This window comes from Tasmannia lanceolata, unplaced genomic scaffold (genome assembly GCF_043159265.1).
Source record: "Tasmannia lanceolata isolate RefF3 unplaced genomic scaffold, GAP_Taslan_0.1 ptg000048l, whole genome shotgun sequence".
NCBI lineage: Eukaryota > Viridiplantae > Streptophyta > Magnoliopsida > Canellales > Winteraceae > Tasmannia > Tasmannia lanceolata.
In genome coordinates, this window is record NW_027518725.1 from 464,195 (window position 1) to 491,922 (window position 27,728).

A 27,728-nucleotide genomic window follows, 5' to 3' on the forward strand; every position below is an offset into this window, starting at 1 on the left:
GAGAGCCGAGCCTCTCAAAAAAATAAAAAATAATAAAAATCCTCTCTCTATCTCTCTCTCTCTGCAACTCAAAATGCTCAATCTCAGAGCGCTTTAAAGCTGTAAGTTTTTAAAACATTAAACAAAAGAGTAAAAAAGAAAACCTGTGTTTCTCTTTTTATACATGTGCACTCACTGACTAATTGATTCCTTTATCATTCTTATTTCTTTTCAAAGCAAAGAACCAAAGAGTCTTTGGTTTTTGTTCAGATCCATGGCGGCTTCTTCTTCAAGAGGGAGGAGTAGTTCTCCGTTCGGATTTCGAAAACCTTCGACTTCTTATTCATCATCTTCTTCTTCTTCATCAAGGATTATTCCTCGTTCTTGTTCTTCCTCTGTTTCTTCTTCATTTTATGGATCTGGATTTACTCCCAGATCTATCACGCCGAGCCGTGGACGGAGTGATTTAGGTTCGTATCCGGTGGCGAGGGTTTCCGGTGGCCGGAGTTCGCCGGAAATGATGGTCGGAGAGGTGATTGATCGGCCGAGTGCTGGAGATAGCATTTCTGTCACTGTTCGGTTTAGGCCGCTGAGGTAGGGTTTCTAGATCTGGCTTGATTTTCGCAGATCTGTTGTTTTGTTGTGTTTTTTATGTCTTAGTTTGTTGTGTTTTAGGGCTGCATTGTGGAATTTATGCATCTAATGAATGGAATTTGTGGATTTGCGATCTTTGTGGTTGTATATCTTAGGTTATTGTGTTTTAGGGCTGGATTTGGGAATTCGTGCGTCTAATGAATGGAATTTGTTGATTTGTTGATGCAGTGAGCGGGAATTCCAGAGAGGAGATGAGATCGCGTGGTATCCGGATGGGGAAAAATTTGTCAGGAGCGAGTATAATCCGGCTACGGGATATGCATTTGGTACTAATTCTTGGATTTATAATTTGAGTTCTGGAAAGAATAAGAAGCTGAAATCTGATCTATGTCTTACTGCATTTTTACTATAGTTTTTTTTTCTTTTCCTGCGGAGGTTATTATTCTCCTTGTGCTGCATTGGAAAATGGATGTATATGCGTTATTGGCATTTGCTCACTCATTGTTTTATTGGTATCTAGTTGCCTTATAGGATTTAAACACTGATCGGTTCTTATGAGATTGAGGGAGTTGTGACCAATAATTTCTGGGTCCAATTTCAATGGTTGGGGTATTTTCTAGTTGTAGAGATTTCTAATAGTGCATTTTTCAATATTTGGTCAATTTCTTCAAATACTAGTTTGTCACGACAATGCTTCCTTTCCAATTTCTTCATATCTGTAAAGATGTAAACTTGGAGTTTTCATTGGATAGTTGTCTACAAAAAAGCCCTAAGCCTCTAAGCATGGATTCCACGGGGAGAAAGACGTGGTATGCAATGATCATTATTTGTCATTGATTGATATGGCGAGGGTATTGCAATTCTATACCACATTGTCCTACATTGCCATTTTGTGTTTGGTAATAGAATCGCAAATTTTCTCTGCATCGAGACTTTGTCCTTTTTTCCCCCTTCCCAATTGGACTCTTGGCGTGTGGTTGTAATGGTGTCCGCTTGTGAGTATTAGATCCATAACTTTATTTGATCCGGTATATTACGAAATGACCTTCTTTTCAAGGTTTTGCGTTAGAGACTTGTTAATCATGGATATCTTCCTTTATCATGTAGTCTTGAAGCCTGGCATTACATTTTCATTACTTTGCTCAATTTTTCATGCACATCATTGATTGCTAGCCAGAAAATGATTGCACAACATTTTGAGAGGATAAGTAGTTGGAAAACAACAAGGAGATGCAAGCTCTCCTTTGCCCTGGTACACAAAATTATGTCTTTGATTTATTTAACAAAGTTAGCATGGGTTAGGCTTAAAGATGATACTATCAATTTACATATTTTTTCCCATGTTTATCTAGAGCATGTTGCGGATAAGTTTTATAACATAACTTATTCCCTGCAAGTGCCGGAAAGGGATACACAAACTGTATCTGTGTAGTACCCATTATACTTATAAATGGTACATATTGGATCTGGATTTGTGGCTTTTTTCAGGTCCAATTTTTTATGTTTGCATATTTAACCATGTCAATCTGATTTTTAACCCGAACTCCAAACCAAGTTCCCACATGAATTTCAACTCGATTTCAAACAAAACTAGAAAATTGGGCTTTGTAAGGATTGGAATTGTTAGGTTGTGATTAGAGTTGGCTTGGGTTCGTTGAATTTTGGTATTGTTGGGTTGAACCCAATCCGACTCAATCCAAGCAGGTTGCACGCTTATTTCCAATTACTGTGTGTTGAAAAGTCCACATTTTCATTTTCAGATATACTTGGTAATCAGGAATATTATTACCGTAACTTTTTGCAGATAGAGTTTTTGGACCAGCCACAACTTCTAAGGTGGTATATGATGTGGCTGCTCGACCTGTTGTCAAGGCTGCAATGGAAGGTGTCAATGGTATGTTTCTTATGTTTGTAGTTTCCTAATAGGAGTCTTGGTTTTCTACTGCATATTTATCATATAGTTAATCTTTGATTGTAATTTAGATATCTTTGTGCTGATCCAAGAATGATTCATGAAAGGGGGTTTATTGAATATTGATTTTATTTTTGTTACATTTTTTTATTTTGATATAAATGGTCCGGGTGGAATAAACAAATTATTTAAAGGTATTTTCATTATGCTTTCATTGTAACTTTAAGACTTGATTGGATTCCTACTTGAACATCTTTATGATTAAAGAGACTTGATTTTGTTGTAAAGTTTCCTAACCGAGCTGTACATGCTAAAATTGCAGGGACAGTTTTTGCCTATGGTGTTACCAGTAGTGGGAAGACACATACCATGCATGTAAGTTCATAATTCTCCTAGATGATGCTATTTCTTTGTTTGGTCGGATATTTCAACCATTAAAAACAATGAAATGATCGTACAACTTTCGAAATATTCTATGATTGAGTTGTAATTGATTACAAGACCGGTATGGTTTTTAATCGTTTGAATTAAAATTGCATAAGCTAATGGCTTGGTAGTAGTTTCTGCTATTAGTTTACCACGTGTACCACATTTATCTTAACTTTTGTAAGTTTTAGTTCATAGGAAGAGTATTTTGAACTTTATTTGACTACTGGAAGAATTTCTTTATAAAAGGGTGTTCAATGATGCGATATTGACATATTGTACTTTTGTGGGAGGCAACCTTGTTACTTGGCGCAACAAACATGATGTGGTTGCACCGTTGCACCCTCTATTGCAGAGATGAACTATTATGCAATGGCTCACATTGTATGCACCATTACACATTGATTTGGTTGAATACTCTTACGGAAAAGATGTTTTTTGAGTTTGAAAAGCATGGTTATAACTAGGCAGCTACATACGTTGTTAATAATCCAATATTACATTGATGAACTAAGCGCAATGAAGTAAGTTGCCATTTTGTTCCATAAAAAAGTGACTGGAAAACGGATATGTGTTACGTTTGAGAAGCTTAAATATCAGCTTGAAGATGTATTCACAAAGGCAGTTGGTCCCTAGTCAGATTGTCATTATTTGTTGCGTTAATAAATATAAAGTCTACTTATCTTTTATATGTATATTTGTACGTAATTGATGAGTACTTGGACGAGGCCCATCATAATTAGGTAATTTAGTTGATTAATATATTAGCGTCAAGGGGCTTGTAGGGTTGGATATCAAACCCTGCAAATTCTTTCCCCTGTGTTCTCTTGCTTCTTCTTTCTCTTATTCCCTACACCTAATCTCTTGGGTGATTGCCTCCAAGCTTTCTTCTTTCTTCCTACTTTGTCAAGAACAAAATGTTAGTGAAGCGGAAACAATGAAATAGAGACTAGATTTTTGGATGAAAAGGGTAATTACTAACTAGTTTGCTTTTGATTGCATAAATGTACACATAGGTAGGCAGAAAGATGTTTGAGGGTGGTTAAAAGTAAGGTTTGAAAAAGGGTGATGGGGGCTCTTATACATCTTGCTTTGGTAGCATAGAAGGTTCAGAATTGCATGGAAAATTGCGCTTTTGTAAGTCTTGCTTTTGGTACCACAGAAGGTTCATCACAACTAGAAGATTATCTAATTACAATATTAAGGGTAAAACTGTGAAGAATGCAACATATGGGGCAAGATCACTAACAGTTTAAAACATGATCAACGGTATTCTATCCTTAGCATGTTGCTTTCTTTGAGAGTGTTTTATTGGAGTATTGCTTCTGGTGGCTATTTTTTTTTTGTGATTACAAAAAAACTTTTTTAAGTAGAGAAGGTTAAAAGTTCACTTCATTGGGCATTAAAAGCCCCATATACAATTGATCTCTTGATATACCCAGTTTGGCCAATTTGTCAGCCAACTTATTAGCCAGAGCTGCTCGCATGAGCCCAAGAAATCACGTTTGAAGAATCGCCTTCTACCTTAATTATCTCATTCATTTGCTCTACGAAAATATGCATACGAAAATGAAGAACATGAATCTTCACTTTCAATGTGTCTGCATTACGAATAGGACCCGAAAAGGAATGAGTATAACACCATTTCCGTCTCTAAAAGTTCCACAAATACCAGCCAGGTCGGCATTTCTGTGAGAGCAACCATCTAGTCTCAACTTCATGGAGTTGGGTTGGCGAGGTTTCCACTTTGCCTTGGTCTTCTTCTTTGGCTTTCTTCCAATTATAACATCCTGTCAGCTTCTAATGATATGATCATGCTGCAGTTTTTGGTTGGTTATGAGTACTGTTTTTTTGGTTGGTCTCAACCTTAAGTATTGTTTTTTACTTAATTTCGTTGTTAATTTTGTAGGGAGATCATCAATCCCCAGGAATCATACCCTTAGCGATTAAGGATGTTTTCAGCATAATCCAAGATGTAAGCGCCTCCATTTCATTGCCTTCTTTTGCGAAGTGTGAATTTTTTTTCTGTTGCATATTATCTCTCAACCAAGGTTTTAAATTTCGGTTTCGGGAGTGATTTCGGTCCTCACCGAACCAAAATTTTCAGGCGAAATCCCGAAATTTCGGGCGAAATCCACGAAATCAAATAAACCAATATTTTATTCTTGAGAAAATTTTGGACGAAATCCCCGAAATATAATTTCCTCTGAAATTTCGGGAAAGTATTATTTAACGATAAAAAATCTTTTTTTGCTTGAAATCCCTTAAATTTTGGCTGAAATTTTTGGGGATTATACCTTTTCGTGTGAACACGATTTCGGTTCTGTTCTTGACCGAAACCCGAAATTTCGGATTTCGGTCGAAATTTAAAACCTTGCTCTCAATTTCTCTAAAAAGCTTTTTAGTTCCTTCGGCTGCTCGTTTTGTGGTGGATTTGGATGAGCTAATTCGTTTAAGCAATAATCTTATTGCTCATGGCCTTTGACCCATACTTGTACTCGAATGATGCTTTCCAGAAACAGATCTGATATGATACCAAACCCATCTTTTGTAATATAATTTTGCTAGTTGCTTAGACTTTTGAAATTCATACTGATGAGATACTATACATGACAACATGACAGACTCCAGGGAGAGAGTTTTTACTTCGCGTGTCATATCTCGAAATCTATAATGAGGTCAGTATTATTCATTGTAATAATTCTTACATCATGAAAAATGGCATCCATTGACTTTAATTATTTATTTTGGGGATTTATTACTTTTTCAAATTCCCATCCAGATGCTGTTATTGTTCACTTGTAAAAACTATGTATTTTGTGCCAATGCTAAAAAAATTTAAATATTTGAATAGTGCTTATGAAAAATGGGAAACCACTGACTTTAACTATTTATTTTGGGATTTATTACTTTTTTCAAATGTTATCACTAACTTATTCCCATCCATAGGTTGTTATTGTCAACTTGTAAAAAGTATTTATTTTATTCCAATAATAAACTTTAATATTGTATTGGTTTATCATTTTCAATTCTTGGTTCGTATGTTCTCTACGTATGGGTTTATTTGTTATTTTTGCCCATTTTAAACAATTTGATGTGAGAAGATTGTTAGAAGGTATTTTGGACATTGTACATGTAACCCTACTTTTTAGTTTTTACACACACACACACACATATATGTGTGTGAGTGTGTATTTCATTTCACATGGGAGCTCTCTTCTTCTCCCTCATCTCTTCTTCTTTTTCTTCTTCTTTTCTTGATATCATGTTGTACTTGACATGGTATCAGAGCTGATCCTGAGTTGAAGAATCAAATCGAAGAGAGAAAGAAAGAAAGAGAAAAACCCTAGCCCTCTACCCATGCAACCCATCGCACTGCCCACCCAATCCCGTATCCTGCAACCCCTCTATCCTTCTATCCTCCCAGATCCTGCACTCCCTTACCCCTCAGATTTCGTATACTGCACCCCCTTTCCCTAACCCTAGATTTCGTACCCCCCCACCACCACCACACACACACACCCCAATCCCCCACCCGTATTCCCCACCATCCATTCCAGCCAGATAACAGCACCAAGGATTTGAACAATCAAGGACCTTGATTCTTTTCCCCAAATATACGTGAAAATCCCTTGCTTCTTCAAGTTTTTAATGAAAGCTTAGAGCAGTAGGGAGAAAGAAGATGAAGAGAATGCAAGAAAAATAGATGGAGCGAATGGAATACTTCCCAAGATGTGCTATTCCTGTATATTTATGACAAAACCCTACATGATGCAAAAAAGACATAAATACTCCGTCAAATGCAATGCGATCCGTATGCAAGAAATCACCCTCATTTACTTGAATAGCCCATTTTGAATAATTTCTTTTGAACGGTTGAGAAAAGGACCAAACTGTCACGCACTGAAGCAGACGCCAACAAAACAAAAAGAAGAAAAACAACAAATTTTTGAATAAGATAAGCACCCAATAGTGGAAACAGTTCTACACAAATAGGGCTATAGGAAGATGACAAGAAACTGGGCAGCACACATAAACAGGGCAGCTACTTTAAAGTCCACGAACATGGTACTAATCTACTCCTCACGATCAGCAGAATTACATATTCACACAAACAAGGCAACAAATGGATTACAAAAACCACATGAACACAAGAATGGCACTATTTAGGCCACATGAACAGAATGAATGCCATCACAGCAGTTAAGTTCTGTTCATATATGCCGTATACAGTCTTGAGCCCACACACTGCATAGAAACTCCAAGACACTGGGCAACACAACTTAGCTTCCTTGAATAGGGCAGCTTGTAGTCATCTAGTTCACAATTCTTCCTTGATTTAGTACCAAAAGAGGAAAATCTGTAGTAGATGTGACCCAACGGCCAAACAAAGAGAACCCCACAGGGATTCTTTGCACGATCAGCGGGGAAATAGGAAAAAAAAAAGGAACAAAGAGGAAGGATAAAAAAATTCTTTGGTCAGATTATTTCCTTGATACCGTGTTAATGCACACAGATGAATGAACATATCTTAAAGAAATAACCAAGCCAAGGGAAAAGTAGAGGTGAAGAAGAGAGAAGAGAAAGAAGGTAATGAGGAAAAAGAATTCCTAGGGTTTGGTGTGTGTCCCTTACAAATCCCATAAGTTGTATGTACATACTGAAGTAAATAAAAGAGAATTACATGCATGCAGCTATTTGAGCCCCATATTAAATACACAAGTAATGGAATATAAATATTAACGTATCTCTTAACAAAACTATTGATTGTTTGTTTTTTAAAAGCCATCTAATTTAAATACTGCATTCTGGTTCCTGTTTCAGGTTATAAATGATTTGCTTGATCCAACAGGACAAAATTTGCGTGTTAGAGAAGATGCACAGGTTTGCTGAAAGCCATTCAAATGTTTTTTTTTATGGAAACTCATTTATCATTATCTTTTGGCTATCATCTATTTTAGTCTTTTCTGCTTACCTAGTTCAACAGTATTTATGTTTTTTTTTTCTCTAATTTTAGATTATTATCCTGAACTGATTTCCTTAATCATCATCAGTTTGTATTATCATGTTTCACTGAATGGATTAAAGGCATTCCTGAGTTTCTCCTACTAGTTGCATTGGTTTCTCAAGCTCAAACTTCTTTATATCAAGTTGGATTTTTTGCCTTTTGTGCATATCTTTCTAACATTATTTACTAGTTCTGCTGATAACTCTTCTACTTTCCTTTCTTTCTCGTTTGATAATTATTGTAGTGTTTTTTTACTTCTATGCTAGTTAAATTGCGATTGAACATCTGGCCAGAGGGTCACTGCAAACTCTTTAATATTTTGTTATTATTTGATTTCGGTCTTGTAACTCATTTTCAGTTTTACCTTGTATTCATGTCCTTGGGGTATGCAAACATACACCAAGGAATTTGTATACATCTATAGCTTTATGGATGGTTGTACATTCCTATCCATTATGTGATGCAAACCTTTCTTTTCCCTTCTTATTTATTTATTTTAGTTTCGTTCATTCTGTTGGTTGAATAATTTGAATAATTCATCTTGCTTTTCCATTTCATTTTCAGTTTGTTATACATTTGTCTGCTGATTTTCTCAGGGAACTTATGTTGAGGGCATAAAGGAGGAAGTTGTTTTATCTCCTGGGCATGCACTTTCTTTTATTGCTGCAGGAGAAGGTATTGTGTTCTGACCATTGCAGTTTGTTTTTCATTATTGTTTTATTTCTTTGATATCTGAAAATTTTCTGTTTATTTCAGTAAGCAATTTTAGTACTTTTTTAGATGTGCTGCTGCAAATCGACCATTTTATCTAATTTTTTTGTTCATATAAGAGGACATTTTGTTCCAAGAAATGATTATTTCTGACCATAGAACGAAGCCCAACACTGCATATTTAAAATTTCAAATTTATCCAAAAATTCAAGGCAAAATTTTATGTATATAGGTCAGAAGGTCCTTCCTGACCAAAATGTCCTCTGGTAAATTAAACGTTTGAGTCATCTTAAGCGTTTCTACCTAACAACCTAAAGCAAACCATCCCTGTATTCTTGATGTACGGGGGAAAATCTTTGATACCGGTATCTGTAAATTGCAACCTTGCCCTGGATTTTCATAGAATGATGTGATTCCGCATTTTGAGACCGAAAATCTGAATTAATTGGCTGCAATTTGTGCATTAGGTGGTCTTTTGTATTTGCTTCACAGTGAGTTGTTTCATTTTCGTGCAATAAGAAACGCCCAGAGTTGAATTTTAGGACGCGGACTACAATTACTTGTGGCATTGTTCTGGGATACTTTATAATTGCGGATGATTCCTCGAACATGATTGAGTGGAAGTACTCTGGAAATGAAATTTAAGGTGACAGCCCAAGTTCCTATATATAGTCCGGGTTAGAAAAAATTGCTTTTAGATCCTAATATAAAATTGGTTCTTCATGATGGTACTAAATTTGCTAATCCGAAGAGGTCAAACGTCTAGTTGGAAAGCTGATTTATCTTCCTGTTACTTGTCATGAGTCATGGCATTATATTTGCTATTTGATTGGTGAGTCAGCTTATGCATTCCCTATTCAAATACTTTGGTAGGCAATGTGCAGAACTTTTCTATATCTCAAGTGCTCCAGGCTTTTCCTTATATACAAAATGGAGAGAATCATGATATTATCTGCTATTGTGATGCTGATTAGGCTTCATCAGTTTCCGATTGGAGGTTTACTACGGGCTAATTCACACTCATTGGTGGTATTCTTTATCTTGGAGAAGCAAGAAACAAGATGTTACTTGTTCATGTGCAGAAGATGAATATAGGGCAATGACTTATACTAAATGTCGGTAAAAGCTCTTGTGAGAGAGTTTGGAAACCCATTTACCTTTGCCGACCAAATCGAGGTCATTTTTTTTTTATGATTTTCTATAATTGTACACAATAACTAATCTTGTGCGATGTTAATAATTGGACATTATATTGCTTGGATTGGTTACATATGTTTTATCATGGGAGCTGATACTTTCAGCTACAATCGGTGAAACGCTTGATGCTTGTTGAGATATTTGATAGTTTTATTATTTCTGTATTTTAAAACTTGATTCCATTGCATAACCTTGTTGTAATTCTTATTGAATTTTGTAATTGTAACATGTGTTGTTTTTCATGAGCAGAGCATCGCCATGTTGGTTCAAATAATTTTAACTTGTTTAGTAGCCGAAGTCACACCATCTTTACACTGGTACGTAATTATCGGTTGAAGACATATATTCTGTATAACGATCTAGCTCTCATTTTAACAGGCCTCTTTGGTCCTGTTCATATATGCAACCCACTTACATTTTGTGTGCTTGCGTGGACCGCAGTGTTGAGAAACTACATACTTAATTGTGAAGTTATGGATGTTACTGCTATTATCAAAATATTTCATCTTTGAATCAGTTCTTTATTTGATGTAGCTAAATATTTTTCTTGTTTACTTTTTAAATCACTTATTTGTGAACTTATGGTTGTTAACTTGTTATTGCTATTATCACAATATTTCATCTTTCAATCATCTTTATTTGATGTAGCTAAATACTTTTCTTGTTTACTTTACCTTGTTCATCTCACAAGATGAAATTTATATTTTTACATAAAGTTGGTCATTTAGACATGGGTAAAATTGGCATGTATCATATGCGTTTAATTATGATTTCATATAGATGGGTTGTTAGCGATATACCTTATTATTTTGCATATAGAAAAATGCTCATGCTATTTAATCCTAATATGAATAAGTGTTGTTAACTCAACGTTCAAATGAGATGGTAGACTTCTTAACGAAGAGGGGATAACTCTTATACCCTAGAATGAATGAAACAAACTGCTAAATGTGGCCATCATAAGGCACATCTACAAATTACCTTAAGAACAAAACAAATGGCATCGGATTATTAAGCTAATATGAAAATGACTTACTAGCACAAATAAGAGGAAAAATTACAACGTACTAAGGTCTTATATTTAAAGAGGTTGAAATGTTAAGTCCTATTGCGTAATTTACTAAGATAAAAAAATAGAAATAAACGTAATGGCTAAAGAAACACATAATTTACTTAGATAAAATAGAATTAAACATAATGTCTAAAGAAAGACAAAATTCATGTAAATTCATCTAATCTTTGTTGGGGGTTCCACGCAAAAGCAAAGATCCCACATCCGAAAAGTGAGAGGATGTGGATGGGCTTATAAGGACTTGGGCACCCTGCCACCCTCCCCTTAACAACTAGCTTTTAAGGGTGAGTTCTACCCGGGTCTCAAAAAGTGGTATCAGAGATGGGGCATGGTAACCTCGGTATGCCCTCGAGGACGGTGAAATGCCCGCAGGGAAGATCTCGGTAACCTCTGTGTGCGTCCTATGACCTTGGAATTCCCTCGGAGAAGATCTCGTAGTTCCCACATTGCTTCCACGTGGAGGGGGAGATTGTTGGGGTTTCCACGCAAAAGCAAAGATCTCACATCGGAAAAGTGAGATGATGTGGATGGGCTTATAAGGACTTGGGCACCCTCCGCTTAACAACTAGCTTTTAAGGGTAAGGACTTGGGCACACCCTCCCCTTAACAGCTACCTTTTAAGCTTGGGTTCTACCTGGGTCTCAACAATCCTGATATGGTTTAGATTGAGGTCTAGATGATAGGTTTTTTGTGCATTTTTGGGGTTTTTTATGAGCTTTCTTGGCCGAGGAGAGGGGAGATTTTTTTACCCTAAATCGAAATAGTGAAACTCCTCCCGCAAATGTAGGCACACTGCCGAACAACGTAAATCTTGTTTTCTTGTTTTATGTGCTTGTTTTTCTTGCATCTCTTCTTTTCCTTTGTTGGACATCGTGTTTGATTCTATTTTGAGGGAGATTAGATTAGAGGCCTCTTGGTTTTTTACAAACCGGTATCATAGTGAGCAGGTTTTCTACAATTGCAGCGTTGATGAGCACTAAGTTTGAGGTGGAGAAATTCAATGGGGTAGGCAACTTCAGCATGTGGCAAACAAGAGTGAGAGATCTCTTGGTTCATCAAGGTCAGGAGAAGGCTTTATTAGGTAAAGACAAGAAACCGGAATAGATGATTGACGATGATTGTGAAGAGCTAGATATGATAACGGTTAGCGTAATCCGCCTATCTCTCAAGAGGTTCAGATCTTATATATAATGGGTTGATGCATTATAATAGGGAGCTCTTTTTTATTCTATAAGAACTTTAGATTAAGTTTCTTAAGCACTTATTTATATTTAGGCGTGGATTCGCCTTGGGATAGCTTGGACTGATATCCAACCATAGCTTTCTAAATTTCAATATAGAAATGGTTAGCTTTGAGTCTTTGATCGAATTAATCTTGCATTTGTTGCAAGTGCTACTGGTCATCAATGTTTTCTTTTGCATCAAGTTTCCAACCTAGGATCAACCTCCAAGGATCAAATTCTGCACCTTTCAACAACTTAGTTATTGGCATGATTTTAAATTTCGACCGAAATCCGAAATTTCGGGTTTCAGTTGAGAACGAAACCGAAATCACATATACATGAAATGGTCGTTTATTTCGGCCGAAATTTTGAAATTTCGTTTGAAATTTGTTTATCCACGAAACCGAAATCGCATATACATGAAATGGTCGTTTATTTCGGCCGAAATTTTGAAATTTCGTTTGAAATTATTTCATCCGAAATTTAAGGGATTTGACCCAAAAATCTCTATTTTAGATAATCATTTAATATTTCCCCGAAATTTCGGCCAAATATTTATAGGAGATAAAATAGGCGTTTTTTTAATTTTGGTCGAAAGTTTGAAATTTCGGTTTCGGTGAGGACCGAAACACATTCCGAAACTGAAATTTGAAACCATGGTTATTGGTTTCCCACAAGAGGTGGTAAGATACTAAGATGTCAATAGAAAAATCATCCCTACAGCTTCAAATGCATTACACTGCAGTGCACGCAATGTTCGGTTTGATGGATTCAAAATTTTCATACCCATCAAACTTTACTAGATTCTATGTCGAAAAAGCCATTGAGGGAAGAAAACTATACTTTTTATTTCTTCAAAAAAAAAAAAAGGATTTACAACCTCAAAATTCCATCCAAAAATTGAAGAAAAGTCTGGATGATCCAAAATGGACAAATTTTTGGTAAAAAACATAGTGCCATACGACTGTTGACGTCAGGGGTTCAACTACCTTGGATCATTGGTCCTTCAAAAAATCATTGGCTCTTTTAAAACATTCGCAACACTCCTTGTGGCTTGTGCTATGATCACGTGTGGGTTGAAGGAGAATATAATTGAGAGAAGAAAAGAAAGAGAAAGAAAGGAGAAAAATTATAGAAAAGTTAAGGTTCAATTACCCCTAATCTTATTTGTATAAAACTTAGCAAAAACTTAACAATTATACCAACAATGCCCTTCTGTGTTATACAATAGATACTTAATAATCCTTCTTAAAAAAAAAATAGATACTTAACAATAATACCAACTATGCCCTTCTTGGTTATACAGTACATTATAACAAACCAAATTATAGTACTTCAATAGAATCCAAGCTAAGCACCTTTAGCTTCTGCGTCAATCACGTGATTGTTCCGAAGGGCCTGTATAGGTGATGATGATTTTCCCATTAAGGCCGGCGATAGTCCTTCGCAAATTTGGTTGCCGAAGGGGATCACCAACAACCGTACAGCTTTCCACAAATATGACCAAATTCCTTCCTGATTGTATATTAGAGAACACAAAGGGATGTCTTTGAACTGGTTCATTACGACTTCCCTCTGAAAAGATCACTTACGCATTTATTGATGTTATTTTCTTGGTCGAATACTCTAGAATTCTCTTTCATTCCAAGTCTTCCACCATATTGATGTGAAAGGGGCAATGACACCGCTTGCAAAATGTTGTGAAGGCCAGATATATGAGCCAAGCTAATCGAGAAGTTGAATTCAATTGACGAATGAAATGGGACGAGAGTTGGGAAATCTGGAGATGGTTCACTGTGGATATTAGTTAGTTACATTGTTAATTGTGCTTGTTTGGTCTTCTCATGAATCTTTATGACTGCACAATATTTTGAGTTTGTGCGTCTGTAACCCCCACCGTGCGTGCATTTCCTGTTTGTTCTGATGCTTGTTCCTGTTTTGCAATTTATATACTGCTGGTTAGGATTTTGGATAATTTATTTCAGTGTTGTATTTTTTCTGCTTTGAACTTTCCTATTCTGAATTCATTGCCCCCTCCCCTTCTCCCAATCTTTTCTGTTTTATTTTTGTACAGATGGTTGAAAGCAGCGCCCATGGTGATGAATATGATGGAGTGATATTCTCTCAACTCGTATGTTTATATTTTGTGATTTTTTAATCGTAGGGTTACAGTTTTTCACTCTTGTTGATGAGCTCTCTAACCTTTATTCTTGTGTCTGTTTTGTAGAATCTGATTGATCTAGCAGGGTCTGAGAGCTCAAAAACTGAAACAACCGGACTGAGGAGAAAGGAAGGCTCTTACATTAACAAGAGTCTCTTAACTCTTGGAACTGTGGGTGCTAACTGTTATTATACTTTATTAATTTTGAGTGGCAAATTCTATTTATTAATTTCAGTTGTAATTTCTGTCAGTAGCTTTAATTGTCTATTCCACGTTCTTTGTAGTGTTGGCTTTTGAAGTGATTGAATTTTCTGGAGTTCTATTCCTTTCCTATATTATGCTTGTGCGCCTGCATGTGCATGACTATACTGGTGCCCTTAATTGGCAAACAAGAGATTTTTAGTTTTGCTATCATTATACTCCTTTTTTCTTTCTCGCGGATGATATAGACCCCTGCATAGTGGTAGAATAGGATCATCTTGTATTCTTAGTCCACTCATGAAAGATTGGATTGGGTGTAGTTGTGGTTGCATTAGTGTTGCCCCCCATATATATATATATATATATATATATATATAGAGAGAGAGAGAGAGAGAGAGAGAGAGAGAGAGAGAGAGAGAGAGAGAGAGAGAGAGAGAGAGAGAGAGAGAGAGAGAGAGAGAGAGAGAGAGAGAGAGAGAGAGAGATTCATATAATTGACAAGTTTCAGTCCATATAATTGACGAGGTTCTATGTTCAGGTTCTTGATAGAATTGGCAATATTCATCTTTTGTTTTCCCATGGGATCAGGTAAGACCTAAAAGACACAAAAACTTGTTTCGTCACTTCTGATGACTATGGAAGTTGCAGTTGCCCTTTTCAAGGGGGGAACATTTGAAGTGTGTCCAAAGTGAGCTTCCTCCAATCAATCTTGAAATTTTCAAACATTCTTATGTCCTATATCACTTAGAGGAAATTGAGAATTAAAATTTTTCTTATATAGTAACCAATAATGAAGTTACATGTAAAACATAGTTCAAAAACCCATACTGGGTCAGGTTGACCAGGCGGCTCAGTGGCTCAATCATTGACTTATGGTTCTACTTTTTATATTTATTTTTATTATATTATTTACGTTAATTCTTATTACCAAAAATAGCGCAGAAATAGATAAATAAATAAACTGCAAAAATACTAAAAAATTGCTATGCGCAAACATCCAAATGATTTATCAATTTTGTAGAGAGTGCGGATATCATCTCCCTGTAGGAGCAGTTTTCATTTCTTCTTGATATGACAAAGTTGTATACATTTCCTACTTAAAAGTTAAAACATGGTTGACATTATTGGAGCCATCAAAGGTAAGATTCATGACTCAATGAAGTCCAGCCTAGGAAACTAGGCGGCATACGAGTTATTGGAAAGTTCAATGCTTTGTGAGGTGTGTGTTTTCTTTTAAGAAACTACTTCTATGATGAGGTTTTCACTTTTTGGTTGGATAAACATCTTATATTTGTGCGTTTTCCTAATTTTTGCTAATAAGGGCTTACCGTGCTTTCCGTTGAAGTGGTAATTAGCATTCTTGCTCGTGCTAAACATTTTATATAACCAATTTTGCATGAGTTCATTTTCATTTTGTGGGTATACAAAAGGGACATTTCATCTAGTAATTATGGAATGCTGATGTTTTGTACTGTAGTTTTATTGGTGTTAGTATGTGCCTTCATTTCTCAGAATGCTAGGCTGATTTTGTGTAACTTGAATGTGAAGGTGATTGGAAAGCTGAGTGATGGAAAGGCATCCCATGTCCCATATCGTGATTCCAAACTTACGCGGCTTTTGCAATCCTCTTTGAGTGGCCATGGGCACGTATCGGTAAGTTTGGAGTGCGATTTTCAATTAATACTGATTTTATGTTCCATTCACCACTTGTTTTCTATGGCCCTTAGAAAATCATGGAAATTATCGCATGTGCATGAGAATGTACCTTTTATTGTGTGAAATATGTTCTTCTAGTTTTCTAGTGGTCTTTAATTTTATTGCCTTCTCCATGGCTAGGCCATGCAATCGTAACTTTGCGACACTAGATATTGTGCACCACATTCACTTGTGTATATCCTGCAGCTCATTTGCACAGTTACACCTGCATCAAGTAATATGGAAGAAACACACAACACATTGAAGTTCGCAAGCAGGGCAAAGCGGGTTGAAATTTTTGCTTCACGCAATAGGGTAAACATATTATGCTTCCATTTCTGATTAGATTTTCAGCAGCCAATTGATGCTAAGCAAACCAAAAGGTTTTCATTTAAACTCTTCTCAAAAATCTATTGGTACTACAGATTATTGATGAGAAGTCGTTGATTAAGAAGTATCAAAGTGAAATTTCTTGCCTGAAACAAGAACTTGAGCAGCTAAAGAAGGGGATGGTTGCTGGAGTCAATCACGACGAGATTATTACCTTGAGGCAGAAGGTTCTGTTTAAAATTATAATTTAATTGTTTGCTTGCTTGCATGACTTATATCTATGACTCGGGTTTTATTTGTTATATGGATCTATACATGTTCTCATACTTGCCCTTATAGAGTTATAGTCACTGTTTTAAGTAATAGCTTTTGCTACTAGTAATTTCATTCTCCTGGTGCTTTTCAAACAGCTAGAAGAAGGCCAAGTGAAAATGCAGTCAAGATTAGAGGAGGAAGAGGAAGCGAAAGCAGCTCTTATGAGCAGAATCCAGAGGCTAACTAAACTCATACTTGTTTCTACGAAGAATACAATTCCTGGATGTTTGAATGATGCACCAAGTCATCAGCGCCGTCATTCTTTTGGAAAAGATGATGTAAGTTTCTGTCATTCATCTTGATCGAGAAAAACAAACTATATCTAATGGATTATTTATTCTGTTTGGCATTTTCAATATTATATCCACCACAAGCTGTTCTTTTAGAGTAAGAACTTCATCTTTCTCTATCTATGTATTAGGTATACATTAGGTTTAGATTTTTTAGAATGATGATGCATATCACACAGACGTGTAGCTGTGCCCGACACTAGTTTTTGTTTCCTTTCTTTTAAGACATTTAAGAATGTTTTTCTTTCTATAATTGTTTTTATTTACATATCTTGATATTTTAATCTGCTTAGTTAGGTGTGTTGGTATATGTTTAACTTGAAGCTGTCGTGTCCAACATTTTATATTTGCATAACATCAACTATGTGTTTGTGTCGGTTACTCAGGTCTCAAGTTATGTTGTAGCAGCAGATGACAAGGTCTTTGAAAATTGTGTTTAACTATGCCATACTTGGAACTCCTTGAGTGCCTGAGGCGCAGGCCTGTAGTTGAATTGATCAAATCTCGATCGACTTCTTAGCCAAGTCATTTGAGTTCCTAGAAATGGCTCCTTCAATTGGTTTGTAAATTGTATGGCAATTATGCAACCTATAATTTCTCTTAAAAATGGCTCTTCATTTATGTTGGCAAACTCTGTAGATTTATAAATCTATGAGTTGGTAGTGGATCCTGCAAGAGCATGGTCCCATTTTGGTGGGAATGCTTTCCTATCCTCTAGGGCATAGACCTTATTATTGATATGTATATCTTTAATAACTCTGTAGATCCTTTCACCTTCTTCATGAAAAATTTCTAAAGGATTCATTAGCTGACCCCAACTAGTTTGGGACAAAGGCTTAGTTGTGTTGAGTTGATTATATCTTTAATAGCTTATTATCATACAATATGTGACACTACAATATGTTATAACAAGCAAAAACATTGTAGTGCCAACTTCAGTACCGTAATTGGCTTTTTGGAGCTTTTTGGAAAGTATAATAACCTATGACAGCTGTTTAAACTTCAAACGATAAACGACAAGATGAGTTTGTGCAATTATCAAAACATGGTATTGCCAACTTCAGTACCATAATCAATATTCAGTTTCTTTGATGTATGTAACTCTTGTCGAAACATTTTGTTCATTACATTAAAATAAAAGGCCAACCAATTGACATTTTTTTATTTTTTTTCAATTGGTATGTGAAATCTATTCCCCTTGCTATGAAATTTACTTGTAGGAATTTCTGAGCTATTTTGTTTTTTAATCTGGAATTATGTATTTTTTTATTGATTCTTGTATTTTACATCAGAAACTGGATGCATTGCGCGAGAATTCTCCGTTGCTTCTTGAAAGTGAAAATATGCAAAACAACTCATCTTCCCTTGTGTCAAATTCTTCTGACTCATCTAATGATCTTAAACATATAAGATCCTCAAGCAAGTTGAGTGAGGAACAACCCCTACTGGGCAATTCAGTAACAGACTCAACTCAAGCAGGTGAACTTATCAGTACTGCTACCAGTGGTTGCAGACTACCAACGGTAATTTTTTAACTTGTCTTTTCGGGAACAACATTTTAGATATTCTAATGTTGTCGTTTTGCTCGAAAACTTCTGTTAATTATGCATCATTAGTATGGTATGTTATTATGATCATCAGATGCACAAATTTATATACCAAGTTCTTGAAAGTGGCTATTTTTTTCGTTGATATTTTCTTTTAACCATCAGTTAAAAGCTTGAATTTGATACGTTAGTAGGTTGATTTGGCTAAATTATTCTAAAGCTTAGTATAGCTTATTTTCATCTTTTCTGATGACACCACATGATACTCTAAAGTCTAAACAGTACCTTTCATTACTGGTTAACATTGCACTGGCCTTTGGTAATTAGCCATTACTTATTAGTGCGGGGAAATTCGCTATGTTTAGATACCTTACTATGTCATTAACACATTTTAAGCTCCATCCACGCAACGACAGAAAATAAAAAGAAAAAAAAGGAGGAAGAACTGTTTAGTATATCTATCAAACATAAGAAATATTTAGGTAAGAATTGGGAACCCTTTAAAACCACAAATTTTCTCCATAATGGAAGCTGTCAATGGTAACCAAGTATCCATATTGTATCCTCTATTACCCTACTTGCATGAGCTGTCATCTCTTTTTTTTTTTTTTGGATCCTTTCCCTTGAATGATATTTTCATCTTGGGTTCCTGATTCTTGGTTTTCTTCCTTGTGAAACAAAGGTAAAAGTGTTCCTTTACACTTATGTTTTTGTGTTCCTCTATGGATATGTAGTCTGGAAATTGCATCAAGTTCAAGAAATCTTATTAGAAGATAGCTTTAATGGTATCACACCTCATAGCAACTGACCATCAATAGACTAGGAAGAGAACTATTATTCCTGAAAACAGGAGTACATTTAATTCCTTCACGGGTAATAATAGCACCCCCTCGTATCGTAAAGCCTAAAACATATTTCGAACCTTTATGTAAATTTCTAAAGGAACGGCCTAACTAAGAAACTAACACTTCTAAAACCCCAAATGCCTCTTTGATGTTGTATGGTTTTATCAAATCGTGGCTTTCGAAACTCACTTAAGTTTTGACTTTCCAAAACTACCAAACTTTTTTCATATCATGAATAAACTCAACTTCAATTTATTGTTGTATATTTCCTAAACAACCCCGAAAGCATATTTATATAAATAAAAAATTCATTCCATACAAGATGAATGACTTATCGATAGGGCCCACTAAAGTCATTTAAGTAACATGTGTGAAAGACTCCAAATTGCCCCTCTTTTCTGCCATTGTTTGTTTTTTTAATTCTCTCTTTTTCTCTTCGTTCCTGATATTGAAGCTAGTTGAGAACCATTGCCTACATAGGACACTCAGTGACTTGATCAAGTACTAAGTCTCAAGGCTGGTTCTTGGACAGTAAGCATAATTGTTACATCGGATTCTTGACATTCTTCAAATTGAGAAAAATTGATGTGTTAGATAGTTAAACTACTGTGGTAGATGCATATTAATGTTTAGGTATAACTCTTTAATTGTTTTCTTTATTTTATTCGCATTAGTAGGATGGGGCACATCACTAGATGGCCCTACTGGAACTTTATGTAATTTGTAAACTTCCACTGAAATGAAAGAATGCGGAACGTGAGGTTGGTGCAAAACCTCCACTATTTCTCTTCTATTCTTTTGTTCTTTCCTCTCTTTCCTTTCTAATCTATTTTTCTCTCCTTTCTCCGTACGAAGTGGGTGTGTGGGTGATCCATCATGAAGTTTGACATGGTATCGGTGCCACCATTATAAATTTTGTCCAAGATTTAGAGTAAGTATGTGATCAAGAAAAGGAATGTTCTTCATCGCCAAACCCTAACTCCATCCTGGAACTTTTGTACATCTCCAAACCCTATTTTTAACGTCTTTAATTTTTAACCCTAATCTTTTTAATTTTTACAATTCTTGCACCTAACCCTAGCCATATTCACCCTTGAAACCTAATGCCCTTCCATCATTATTTTTGTAGCCATGTTTTCTTAAATTCTTCATCCTTTTCGAGTATCTAACCCTAGACCTAGTTGGAATCTTAAACACTATGAAACCCTATCCTCTCTTATTTCGAACCTGATTCTACCTATTTGAACATTAATTGTGTCTGTCATCTAATGCCTTCAATATCCGCAGCCGAACACTGCGAACCCCATCTCTAGTCCTATTTATAATTCTAATCCTAATCCTATTTGTGTGTGAAAACCTGATCCTAGTTTTTCTTGCACGCTAATTCAAAACCTTACCCATAAATTTGTTTGGAATTCTAGCCATAATTCTCGAAACCCTAATTTTTCTCTAACTCGAGTTATAACCCTAATTCTAGTTCTAAATCCTAATAGTAGAAACCTTAGCATTTTCTCTTCTTTTGTGGAACGATGTTTTTTTTTTTTTTTTGTGTTGTTGTTGGGCCCTAGAATGTTCTAGTTGGTTAAGGTGGTAAATGTGTTATGACTTATGAAGCTTCTTTGTGAAGCTATTCTCATGATGTTTGGCCTTGAATGTTCTAGTTGGTTAAGGAGGTAGATGTGTTACGAAGCTATTTTTTTGATTCCGTTCTCGTGATATTTGGACTGTTATTGTGTGGATTAAGGTGCTCTTTCCAGTGTACTGTTGTGCTTCTGTGATGAGTAGACTGTTGTATTTCCGTAAGGTTGCTGTCCCCTCTTTCGTGGCCGCTGTGCCGTTATGTGTGGATTGCTACAGTTTTAAATTTGGATTGTGGACTACTCTCCTGTGGAGTATACTATCTTGCTCTCCCAAACGTGGGTGATTCATCATGAAGTGATGTGTGGGTGATCTATCTTGAATTTTAACAATATGAAATGATTCTCTTAATACATACTTTGTTTTGTTTCTAAGTTTGTTTCTACCTTTTCCTTTCAATTCTTGGTATTTTGACAAAGTATTTCTATTGAGTATTTAGTCAAGGAAAGTTAAATAAAATCCTCTGTTTTATGTGTTGTTTTTTCGATCAATTTGCCACATTATTCTTACATGACGATTTGCTGGTTATCATGCTAATCAATGAGAAAAAATGCACGTAATTTTGTTTATAATTTTCCAGGCATTTTGGCCCTACTGTTCTCAAAATAATTATTTAACATATTGGTTTAATGAATTTTCAGCGAGGCTCCGTTTCTTTCGACGTAAAAATGGACGTAAAATTTGTTTAATGTTGTGAAAATGAACATAATACAAATTTTACGTCGAAAGAAATGAAGCGAGTGTACTGTCAATGCTATTGAATTGGTTCATATCCATTCTTTTTTCTGCAAAGCAGGATGGAATAACAATGTCGGATCAGATGGATCTACTTGCCGAACAGGTTAAAATGCTTGCCGGCGAGATTGCATTCAGCACCAGTACACTGAAACGATTACTGGAGCAATCTGTAAATGATCCTACTGGCTCACAGATTCAAGTACAAAATTCAGCCCCTATATGTAATGCTTTACTTTCACATGCAGATATTTTTATTTGCCGAAACTGTCATGGTGGGTCACGTTGACAACTTTGGTGGTCACAAAACCGTCACTGTGGTTCAGTCCAATGTTACCTGGAACGCGGATCGTTCCGGTACATGGTACGGGAACGTGTACGGGGTACGATGGTAGCCCAGTACGCGGTACGATGAGGGCATATATATATATATATATATATACAGGAATATCATTCCATAGTACACACTACATACATTTAATACACAAAATATAATAAGCTCTTGTATGTCATACAAATTTTTTCAAAAAGAAAGTTCCCGTTGGACTATATGAATATCCTTCCATAGTCCAATACTACATCCATTTTATAAAAAAATAAAAAAACCTCATGTATGCCCTACATATTTGTTTCAAAAATAAAGCTCTAGTTCCAATTCAACCCAAAATATATAAAATTTGTAGCTCTCTCTCCATCTCTCTTAGTCTATATGCATATCTCTCTTTCTCTCTCGCGGGTCGCCGCGGTTCGTCATTTTTGGCGATCCAGGTCGCTAGCGAACCACGTTTGGGATCGTGCGACCCCGGATCGCGGATCGGAGGGCAGTTGGCGAATCCGGTAACTATGGTTCAGTCTTTTCTCTTATTAGCAAACCCATCAAAAGTGATCACCATTTGTTATATTACATCTTTTTTTATGACAGAGGGTATCCCCACCATTTATTATATTATTGTTGCTCACGTGTGACACACTGTCTTATCTATATCACCTAAGTCATTAATTACTGACTTTTATATCAGGATGCCACATGTAAGGCTGATATAGTTGGATCTTCATGCATTTTTTTTGCTTCCTAAACACTTTGATTCTTTAGTGGCTTTGCAATCCATTATTCTAATTAAATGTGCTTATAGGCGATCGTGTCTCTTTGGACGTGCATACTTACACGGTGACTTCTGGTCATCTGCCTGTCACATGTCTTGTTTTAATTTTTAATTATGAGTGCATGTTCATGCATTTTCAATTTTTCATGCTTACTTACCCATTTTATTTCTCAAATATCCCTCTACTTTTGCAAAGTTTTTCATATGTCCGGTTTATTTCTCAAATATCCCTCTACTTTTTAGGTTTCTCTGAAAGCTACCAACTTTTGTACCATACACTAAATTGTTTCTGTTAAGTGTCAAGATCCAGTTATTAAAACATTATTTGTTATTTCATTGCTCCTCTATCTTCCAACATAAGTTCTGGAGTATTATCAAGTGCAGCCGTATTTTGTTACTTATTCTAACATGGACCCTTTTTTTACATATGTTTAGTGCTTGCACGCTTTCCAGCCATAAACCTGATTGAGTGTTCTCCTGTTTAGAGAGGTTTCATGCGACGGCCTAGTAACAAGCACTAAACCAGATGGACTAATGGCTTATTGGATCGAACCATTATTCACTTGCTTATCATGCTTCTTGGATCTGTCGTTTTTTTTCTCAAGGCTTGATGGATTACTGGTGGGTGCTTTGTGAAACACAGATTCAGAACTTGGAATGTGAAATCCAAGAAAAACGAAGGCAGATGCGGGTTTTAGAGCAACGCATCATGGAAAGTGGTGAGGCTTCAATGGCAAATGCATCACTAGGATATATGCAGCAGGTAGTTTGATTTTTCTTCTTGCTCATGGCTGTTATCATGGTATCAGTTTTCTTGCATTTCCATTTGCAACTATATTACTTTTTTTTTCTTCTTCGAAACAGACTGTCATGAGGTTGATGACTCAATGCAATGAGAAGGGTTTCGAGCTGGAGGTGAGTTATTGATTCCTTAATTTCTTTGGTGTGAGCAGACATTGGCAATTGTGTCATGTAGCTCCACTAAGTGCACAGTTCACATCTATAAATCTAGTTGAAGCCTTTTAATTATAGCCTTTTAATATGATTGTTACAGGCTGCTGGTAGAACACCAGATAATTAATAAGCTTAATGGTTCCCGATAATCTTTTCATTAAATCCTGAGAACTAATGGATGCAGATAAAGTCAGCGGACAATCGTATCCTCCAGGAACAGCTTCATAATAAGGTGACTATGATCTTTGTAACTCTTAAGTATAAGAAGATGTAACCTTTTGAGTGCTATTGTCTTTTATGTTGTCCTCCAGGAACAACTTCATACTAAGGTGACTGCGATCTTTGTAACTCTTTGTTGTAATGAGATGTAACCTTTTGTGTGCTATTGTCTTTTTTGTTGTCCACTATTATAAGCTCATATATTATGATGCTGATATATTGTTTAGTTGGTTTGTAATATCTCGTGAACCATCGTTTATACATGGTTTGAGTAGTGTTGTTGCTGGCAGTGTTCAGAGAATAAAGAATTACAAGAGAAAGTACTACTTCTAGAGAAGCAGCTGAATTCTTTTATGGGTGATAAAGCGCCATTTTCTTCTGAGCAATGTGTTTCAGAAGAATACATTGATGATTTGAAAAGAAAAATTCATTTTCAGGTTATTCCTTGGTCTTCCAGCATTCAAATGGATATGTTTAATTTTCATTTTTTGTAGTAAATGTTGTTTGTGCTAATTAAGTGGTAGTTGATCTACTTGAAGTAGTTGATCTTCTACTACTTGTTTCTTCCATTTATTATGGCATTGTTTTTTTTTTTTCTGTATTTTAACTAGAGATCTGAAGTAGGGTTTTTATTCCCTTTGAAGTTGACATTTTAGAATTTGTGTTCCATTTTGTACAATATTGGGCCAGTCTATTTTAATGTATGGTGGGGAAGCTCCAAATGAATTCATGGATTTTCAGGCTGCATGCTTCTAAACATAACTGGTTTCTGCAATATATTTACCATTTAATTTTTCTCTTCAGGAGGTTGAAAGTGAGAAACTAAAGCTACAGCATGTTCAGCTTATAGAGGAGAACAGCGGGTTGCGTGCACAAAATCAAAACTCGGCTGAAGATGCTTCTTATGCAAAAGAATTGGCATCTGCTGCTGCTATTGAGCTAAAAAATTTAGCAAGTGAAGTCACCAAGCTTTCGTTACAGAATGCTAGACAAGCAAAGGAATTATTGATTGCTAAAGATATGGCATACTCTAGAGGTTCCAATGTGCAAAATGATGGTGGTGGTATCCATAAGTATTCTGAAAGTAAGATTGATGGTGTCAAAATAGGGAGAAGGGGTCGGCTTACTAGTAGGGGCAATGAAATTTCTAACACAGTCTATGATGATGTTGAGTCCTGGAATCTTGGTCCAGATGACATAAGGATGGAGTTGCAGGCAAGGAAACAAAGAGAAGCCGCTCTTGAGGCTGCTTTAGCCGAAAAAGAGCTTGCAGAAGAGGAGTATAGGAAGAAGGTTGATGAGGCAAAGAAAAGAGAAGCATCTTTGGAAAATGATTTAGCAGGCATGTGGGTCCTTGTTGCTAAATTGAAGAAAGGGGGAGGATCTCCCCCCGGGCTGAATGCTGATGAGAGATCAAGTCATGAAATGGACGGTCGAAAAACAATTAGCAATGACAGTAGTTACAGTTTTCTTAAAGAGAGACCAGTGTCAGATGAATTGACAAAACCTATCCATGATGAATTGAGTCAGAGTGCACGGATGGATCCTTTGGTTGTCCGTCTGAAGGTAAAGTTTTGTAACATCTGAATTTTGATGCATGTGACCTGTCCTTTTTGGTTAAGTTCCATTTATTCTACTTTTATTCTGGGGACACAATTCTTGTGTGTTCCCACTAGTTTTACTGATTATCTCCAAAAAAAATTCTAAGTGTTGATATTCCTTGAGTTCTTCTGTGGAATGTCTTTTCTGTGCTTACCCACTATAGATTTGAAATACTGTTTTGATATTTATTATCTGCTACTTTTATGCACTAACATTTATGTCATCAATTCATGAAACTGTGTGGTTTCGTATGATGTAATGGCGTTCGTGAATTATATGGCTCGTTGTTCTGTTTGGGAATCATGTACTGGAACCTCTTAGGTGTGTTCTATGGGGTATATGACCTTATCTGTATTACTGCAACTTGAAGAATCTGATTATTTTTTACTGCGTTTGCCATCCCTATTCCTAGATCAATTACAGCCTTTGAATTTAATCTTTTAAATGAACAAAAAACCAATTTGGTGTTGAAATGTTAACCTGGAGGGGTAGCTATTTTCTCTTAACCCTGTTTCCACGCATTCAGGCCCGGATGCAAGAGATGAAGGAGAAAGATCGCGAATTAGTAGAGAATGGGGAAGTGAATTCTCATGTCTGTAAAGTATGCTTTGAAGCTCCAACTGCTGCAGTACTTCTCCCGTGCCGCCATTTTTGCTGTAAGTTGTATTTAATATTTGATAGTTCCATAATGCATATATAATCTCCATTTATTTTGAGACTAATCAAGTTTCCATTTATCTTACTGCAGTGTGTAAACCGTGTTCACTTGCTTGTTCTGAATGTCCTATTTGTCGTTCACAGATTGCTGATAGGATCATTACTTTCACTTCCTAATCTTGAGTGAAGGTCTTCATCTATTATCATCCTGCAGCCCTTTATATGTCTAAGATGCCGATTTTAGCTAGGGGTGCAACTCCGGTCGATTTTTGAAAATTTGGGTTGAGTTTTTACCATAAAATCTTGTCGATTTTGGGTTGATCACAATTCATTTTTTCTAGCAAAAGCTCAACCTGACCTAACCCGGGTCGATTTTCTGGAATTTGGGTTGAGCTTTTACCATCAAATTGGGTCGGTTTTGGGTCGATTCCAGTTCAATTTTAGCAAAAGCTCAACCTGACGTGACCCGATTTCCACACCTAATTTTATATATCAGCTACGAGATTAAGTAATTATATCAGTTGATGGAGAGTTTAAGTTTGTTTCTAATGCAGTTCGATTTTTTTCTTTTTCAGGGAATAATACCAACATTCAGCTTTTCCCATTCTTCCATGTAATTTTTCGTGCAATTCTTTTATTAATTGGAATGTATTTAATTGCTATCTAAAAGGTATGTCACACTGGGATTGAGCCTTTTGCTCAATGGTCAAGGCTTTGTTCTTCAACCCCGAGGTCGTTGGTTCAATCCTAGCTTACCTAGAAAAAAAAAAGGTATATCACACTCTCTGTCTCTCCCTAAAGGGTTGTAAAATTGATAAAGAAAAAAAAAGACTGAAGTTTCAACTCCAAATTGGTGTTTCCTATTTAAATATAGAAGGAAATGTCTTGTATCTCATGTAACTATCCATATCATGTATAAAACTACATTGATAGCTCAAACTATATTGATAACTTTGTGTAGCTTTCATTTGCATGTGGTAAAGAAGCATTGCCTGCAGACTTCTTTGTTACCTTTAGCTTCTTTTGTTTAAATTTAAGCCATTCAAGCTTTCCTGTACTGCTTTTCTGCCCCAAATCTTCATATAAAATGACAGTATAGAAACCTTAGAAATCAAAGGGTTAGGATCTTCATATGGAGAAGATATTTGGGGGACAAGCTACAACAGGGACCAACAGAAGGCCTTGTTTGGATTGCAACAATTTTTTGGAAAATTTTGGAAAACTTTGGAAAAGAAAAGTTTTCCAGAATTTTATACTTTTCCATTGTTTGATTACATATGAAAAAAAGTGACTTGAACCAACCTAATTTCAAGT

At 35.9% G+C, this 27,728-nt stretch overlaps 1 protein-coding gene across 2 annotated transcripts; it reads left to right on the top strand.

The window, feature by feature from the left end:
• On the top strand, positions 1-27,374 carry LOC143864169 (kinesin-like protein KIN-7D, mitochondrial). 2 transcript variants are annotated; one of them, XM_077375041.1, is made up of 26 exons: positions 2-101; positions 217-573; positions 802-899; positions 2,378-2,467; positions 2,808-2,860; positions 4,821-4,886; positions 5,536-5,589; positions 7,736-7,795; positions 8,516-8,594; positions 10,077-10,144; positions 14,197-14,253; positions 14,350-14,454; positions 16,033-16,137; positions 16,387-16,494; positions 16,605-16,736; positions 16,920-17,102; positions 18,407-18,637; positions 21,941-22,081; positions 23,626-23,745; positions 23,847-23,897; positions 24,121-24,168; positions 24,446-24,592; positions 24,960-25,721; positions 26,284-26,413; positions 26,506-26,603; positions 26,990-27,374. In XM_077375041.1, exons 2-25 carry the CDS (start codon positions 254-256, stop codon positions 26,589-26,591), a joined length of 3,294 nt encoding a protein of 1,097 aa, XP_077231156.1. In that variant the 5' UTR covers positions 2-101; positions 217-253; the 3' UTR covers positions 26,592-26,603; positions 26,990-27,374. The 2 variants fall into 2 exon arrangements, with proteins under 2 accessions (XP_077231157.1, XP_077231156.1); XM_077375042.1 differs by lacking the exon at positions 24,446-24,592 and having other exon boundaries at positions 1-101.
• The last annotated feature ends 354 nt before the right edge of the window (positions 27,375-27,728 follow it).

What these genes read in the sequence shown, in the direction of transcription:
- LOC143864169 (XM_077375041.1), top strand. Translation starts at nt 254, where the DNA reads ATGGCGGCTTCTTCTTCAAGAGGGAGGAGTAGTTCTCCGTTCGGATTT. An exon ending in TTTTTGCTTCACGCAATAGG is followed by an intron (nt 16,495 to 16,604) that starts GTAAACATATTA and finishes TTGGTACTACAG; the next exon opens with ATTATTGATGAGAAGTCGTT. An exon ending in CTACTGGCTCACAGATTCAA is followed by an intron (nt 22,082 to 23,625) that starts GTACAAAATTCA and finishes TGTGAAACACAG; the next exon opens with ATTCAGAACTTGGAATGTGA.